At 31.6% G+C, this 6,000-nt stretch overlaps 1 protein-coding gene across 1 annotated transcript in view; it reads right to left on the bottom strand.

The window, feature by feature from the left end:
* Window positions 1-6,000, bottom strand: part of Atr (ATR serine/threonine kinase) — a 108,930-nt gene that overhangs the window by 16,902 nt on the left and 86,028 nt on the right. The window contains exons 37-40 of the mRNA XM_048794505.1: window positions 4,850-4,947; window positions 4,150-4,382; window positions 3,172-3,306; window positions 1,295-1,505 (exon numbers count right to left, since the gene is read on the bottom strand). Coding sequence (XP_048650462.1) covers window positions 1,295-1,505; window positions 3,172-3,306; window positions 4,150-4,382; window positions 4,850-4,947 — 677 coding nt within the window. The remainder of the gene's footprint in view (window positions 1-1,294; window positions 1,506-3,171; window positions 3,307-4,149; window positions 4,383-4,849; window positions 4,948-6,000) is intronic.

Genomic DNA, 6,000 nt, shown 5'->3' with positions numbered 1-6,000 from the left:
AGGATGTGGGGAAAAGGGTACACTTGTACATTGCTGATGGGACTGCAAATTGGTGCGGCCAATTTGGAAAGCAGTATGGAGATTCCTTGGAAAGCTGGGAATGGAACCACCATTTGACCCAGCTATTCCCCTTCTTGGACTCTTCCCTAAAGACCTTAAAAGAGCGTACTATAGGGATACTGCTACAACGATGTTCATAGCAGCACAATTCACAATAGCTAGACTGTGGAACCAACCTAGATGCCCTTCAATAGATGAATGGATAAAAAAAAGTGGCATTTATACACAATGGAGTACTACTCAGCACTAAAAAATGACAAAATCATGGCATTTGCAGGGAAATGGATGGCACTAGAGCAGATTATGCTAAGTGAAGCTAGCCAATCCCTAAAAAACAAATGCAAAATATCATCTTTCATATAAGAGCAACTAAGAACAGAGCAGGGAGGAAGAGCATGAGAAGAAGATCACCATTAAACAGGGACGAGAGTGGGGAGGGAAAGGGAGAGAGAAGGGAAATTGCTTGGTAAAGGAAGGAGACCCTCATTGTTATACAAAATCACATATAAGAGGAAGTGAGGGGAAAAGGGAAAAAAAAACAAGAGAGAGAAATGAATTACAGTAGATGGGGTAGAGAGAGAGGATGGGAGGGGAGGGGGGGATAGTAGAGGATAGGACAGGCAGCAGAATACAACATACACTAGTATGGTAGTATGTAAAAAAGTGGATGTGTAACCAATGTGAAACTGCAATTTGTATACGGGGTAAAAATGGGAGTTCATAATCTGCGTGAATCAAATGTATGAAATATAATATGTCAAGAGCTTTGTTATGTTTTGAACAACTAATAATAAAAAAAAATTTTTAAATAATAAAAAAATAAAATGGTAAAAAAAGTATTTATTTAGAAGTGCTTAGTACCATTTATTTAAAACAATCATAAATTTATAGCCATATTTTATACTAAAAAAACACATTCTTACTAGCTGAATTTCATTTCCTTCTATGAAATAAACAAAACCTACATTTTGTTCTTTCTCTTCATTTTTAGGATAAAAGAGAATATAAAAAAATCAAATATTGGAAAAAAAGATTACCAGTCTTAACAACACAAGCATGAGAAAAGTTAAATCATTAGGTTGAAAAAGAAATTTTTATCACTGGATTTTATACCATCAGTACAAAACAGTTTCAACTTTATTTCTAGTCACTTTGTTTTTCATTCACTTAGATTCTTAGCTTGATTTGAAGTTTCTAGCTCACCTAATTTTTAAAATTATAGTTCATATAAAACTGAAGTTTACCATATCATCAAAGCCTGCAATATAGGCCCAATGCCCAGGAAATGGCTCATGATTAGCATGGGCACCCAGAATTGAAGGAAGAGTAGGTATCATGACAGACTGTAAAGGAATGAGGATTTCACTGAATGTTGCTTCTTCTACCAGCCTTTTAAGCATTTTGAAATGAGTGCTCATGCTTAATATGGAACTACTTCCATCAACCTGGAAAAAAAGAAATAGTCCATTTTAATTTCTCTGTGTACCTCGAATTATAGAACATTTAACTTCTACCACAACAAACATTTCACTTATACACTATCTTAATTACATGAACTAAGCTGCGCACAGTTTTCTACATATATATATATATTTTTTGAGATGGTCTTGGCTCTACTTCCAAGACTGGCCTCAACCTACTAGGTTCAGGTGATCCTCCTAAAAGCCTCATAACTGTGTTCAGTTACTTTTCTAAGAATTTCTAATCATCTCATTTTAATCTTTCTTTTACCTCATCAATAATAACAGTACATCACAGGATTGTGTAATGATTAAAGGAGATAACAGAAGTTTACAATCTATTATCAGGCATTAGAAAAAAAGATCATTCAAAAAGATCTGTAAATCAAATTTTTGTTTTGTGTTTGGTACCAAATCTCATTTGTTAACAAAATGATACCTGAACTTCTCACATAAAAATGAATGCATTTTACAGCAGAAACAGCTATGTGTTTGATTATGGGATACTCCAATGCATTACTCTCAGTGATGATATGAGAGTAAAGTATATACACTTTAAAAACCTGAAAAATTTGGAGTTTCTAAGTGTAGCTTGCCATGAAGTTGCAGATAAAGAAGTGGAAACCCATACACTGAAAGCAATTCTAACAGTGTGTAACAAATGTTAGTGATTATCATAACATGGTTTTTTGATAATGTCAAGCATATCACATGAAACAGAATTCATGAAGATGGCAAAGTAGATTACCCCTGAAAGGAAGATAAAAAACAGGGCAATCTATATCTTTTTACCTAGAAACATTTTATAGACTTTCAGTGTATTTCAAAGTAAAATCTATCAATTAATGTTAGTCTCTCCCTTTTTATAACCACCCCCTCCCACATACTCTAACCTTTCCTACATATTCTCCAGGTTTTTTCCACTAATTCCTTAGGCAGATTTTGTAACCATGTTCTTACTTCGGTCACAAGTCTACTAGAAGCAGTACTTACTATTCCAGATAATAATCATCTTTGGACACCTCAAGGCAGGAGAAGAAGTCTTACTCCCCTTTGTTTTCCTTAAAACTATAGTGTCTGCCCCTTCACAGGCACTGAAATACATCCTGAGCTATCAAAGTTTTAAAGATATGGCAGAATATAACAGACTACAATAAATAGCTGAATTTATACACTTAGATTTTTGTGGATCATTTTATATTCTCAAAATTACTTTTGATAAATATGGATAATCTACTCTCAGAAAATTCATATTAAGAATTTTCAGAAACTTAGAGGATATTTGGAAGACAAACATAAGTTAGAATTTTTTTTAAAGTTTATTAAGATAAATCATATGGAGGGTGGAGATGTAGCCTTGTGGTAGAATGCTTGCCTAAGCATGCTTAAGGTCCTGAGTTTGAAAGCCAGTACCACAAAAATGAATAAATAAAATTAAATAAATGTGTGTGTGTCTGTATGCTTGTATTTAAAGTACACAATTTGGTGCATTTTGATATATGTGTATCCCACACATTTTAGAATTATTTTAATTTTAATTTATTTTAATTTAATTAATCAGATAAAAGAAAGTCAGATTGAAATCATATGTAAGCTTTATATAAAACCATCTAACACAATGATCTGTAAGCAGTAAGATTTATGATAGTACCGGTTTGTTGCACAATTCTAGAAGCTTGTCTGTTAAGCGAGTTGCATCTCCAACAAACTTTTCTAAAGACTTTTTCATACTAATAGCTTTCTTTAGGATTTCCTTGCATCTGTTCACACGCATGGGATACGAAGACTGTTAAAAAAAAAAAAAAAATTAAATGTAATTAAGACCTAAAAAGGATAACAAAATTTTTCATTGACAAAAATCAACCTAAAAAGTACCCATCATGTGAGTTTATTCTGATAAAAAATTCTTGGAAATAAATTTGACAATGCCATCAAAGCCATAAAAATGTTGTTATCCCAGGACCTGGTACATTTTCTTTTGGGGATCTACATTGAAGAAACAATCAGAAATAAGGATAAATATAAAGCATGTCTAGATGTAATATAATAGCAAAAAAATAAAAATAACCTTAGTGACCAACTAAATAAAAATTTATAGGAACCTATTTTGGAATTTTATACAATTACTAAAAATGTATTTTCAAATGTGAAATTGCCAATGTAATTCAAATGTATTAAAATATGCTTAGAAAATATACATAGCAATGTATGAAGGTATGGATATAAATAGAAATGGCAGAAGGTATCAATTTTAATTTACATCTTACATTTCTGTGTGTTTTCTAAAATATTTACTTATTAAATATATTAATCAACTTAAATGTTCCATTAATAATACAATAGTCTTTAGTATAATAGTCCTTGTAGTTTAGATTAAAACACTTGGGAAAAAACTGGTTACTGAACAGTTTATTAGACTTCATAAAGAAAACTTAATTCTTAGCTCTTAAGCATATTAGTCACTTCATTACATATAGTAAATATCTTCAAATATTAAAATAAGGTATTTTGGTATAATTTCTCTTTTTAAAAAGTAACAAAAATTACTCATCTAATATTTGTTCTACATAGTATTAAATAACCAATGCAATATAAAATAGTGAAAGATACTATAGTGATTAATATATACCTTTGATACAGCTGTCATCATCCACATTGCTTGCTGAGGGTAGGCCAGAAACACTTTGGCTATTATTTCCATCAAGACAACAAAAACTTCATCATAAGAATGACAGATTCGAGAGATTAATTGTGAAAAAGCAGTCAAAAATTGATATGGAGCTAACTGGTTTGTGTGTTCCGTGATAACTTTATTTATTTTAGCCAAGTCATTTCTCATTTGCACACGATCAGAACGGCCAGCTAGAAGAAAGTTTGAAAGACCATAAAGAAGAAAAGACTATCAGTTCATTTCTCAAGCTATTGTTTTAATAATAGCTTTAAAATATATCATTCCCATGCCCAAAGCCAAAGCACCTGTCAAATTGTGAAGAGAGTTGTCTCTATCCAAGTAGGAAAAACATTCAGGGCCAAGAGCCATTAATTTTCACTGTTCATTGTAACTTTTAGGGTTAAGTAAATTATTTTCTTTAAACTAACATCTTTCAATGTGTTCATCAAGAAATAATCAAAATTTCATTGCAATTCAATTACTTTAAAACTCTATGATTAATCTTTCCCTTTCTTTTTCAGTTTCCTGCTCAAACTTATATATTAATTACCAAAATAATTCTTAGCTTTTGGTAAATTAGACTGTCAAGTCAAAGCTGACTTTTAAAACAAAGTTATGTCTTTCTAATCCCTTAAAATATTTACATTAAGACATGTACCTTTTTCCCATTCGTATGCCTTAGCACCAAAATCAAGCCATAGTGACAACATTCGTGGCATTGACTGATATATGAATTGATTTCCATACTGTAAAGATCTACAATTATATAGAGAAGAAATGTTATTAACATAGTGCTCTTTCTTATGTTACATGAGTTAAAATGTAAAGACAGCATATATGAATATGCAACAACAAATCCTATTGTTATATACAATTATAATGCATCAATAAAAAGGAAAAAGAAATGAATTCCTTGGGCAGAAAAAAAAGGTAAAGACTTAAACCAATCATTTCAGCTACACATAGCTTTCTCACAAAATTATGGTATTAATATTTCTTCCTAGTAGGGGTTATTTTTGACCCCTGCCTTCTTTTTTTTTTCTACTACATTCCTCACTTAGCTCTGTAATGCCTGCACAAAATTATACAGGTTTTAATCTAATCAAAGTCCCATCAATACTTCTTTCAAATTGTCCTTAGGATGGGTCCCTTCATTTGCATTTCATGGCCATAAGCCTAAGTCAAGTAAAATCATTCTATTTGATTACAATGATTCATTCACCCCAATTCTACATTTCTTCCCTTCAATGCATTCTGGATTGAAATTTTGGTTTTATCATGCTCCTCTGTTCAAAAACAGGAACTGACAATCTATCTATGAAGACTATTTGAATTACTCTTCTGGGATTCAAGTGTCCAGTCCTTTATCTCTGTAATTTTCCAGTCTTAGTCTCCTATTTACCAGTATACAATTTTCATCTAGTCTAGTTTCCTCATGATTCCATAAACAAACCACTCAATCCTGTTTCTTGTTAAATCTGTGAAAAATCAGTAACATTCTCTCTTTAATGAAAATAATTTTTGAGACCTAGACATCAGTATATTTTATCCAAAAGTATTTTATTATGGCAAAACATACATAACATTAAGTTTGTCATCTTTACCATTTTTAAGCATATAGTTCAGTTGTACATTCACATTGTTGTGTAACTATCATCACCATGCATCTTTAGAAATTCTTCATCTTCCCCAACTGAAACTAGATACCTATCAAATACTCCCTCCCCTCAGACCCTGACAATCATTATTCTGCTTTCAATCTGTGAATTTGAGTACTCTAGGGCACCTCATTTAAGAGGAATCATATAC

This window comes from Marmota marmota, unplaced genomic scaffold (assembly GCF_001458135.2).
Source record: "Marmota marmota marmota unplaced genomic scaffold, marMar, whole genome shotgun sequence".
Taxonomy (NCBI): Eukaryota; Metazoa; Chordata; class Mammalia; order Rodentia; family Sciuridae; genus Marmota; species Marmota marmota.
Note: the sequence above shows the minus strand (reverse complement) of the source record. Positions and strands in the feature narration are given on the sequence as shown.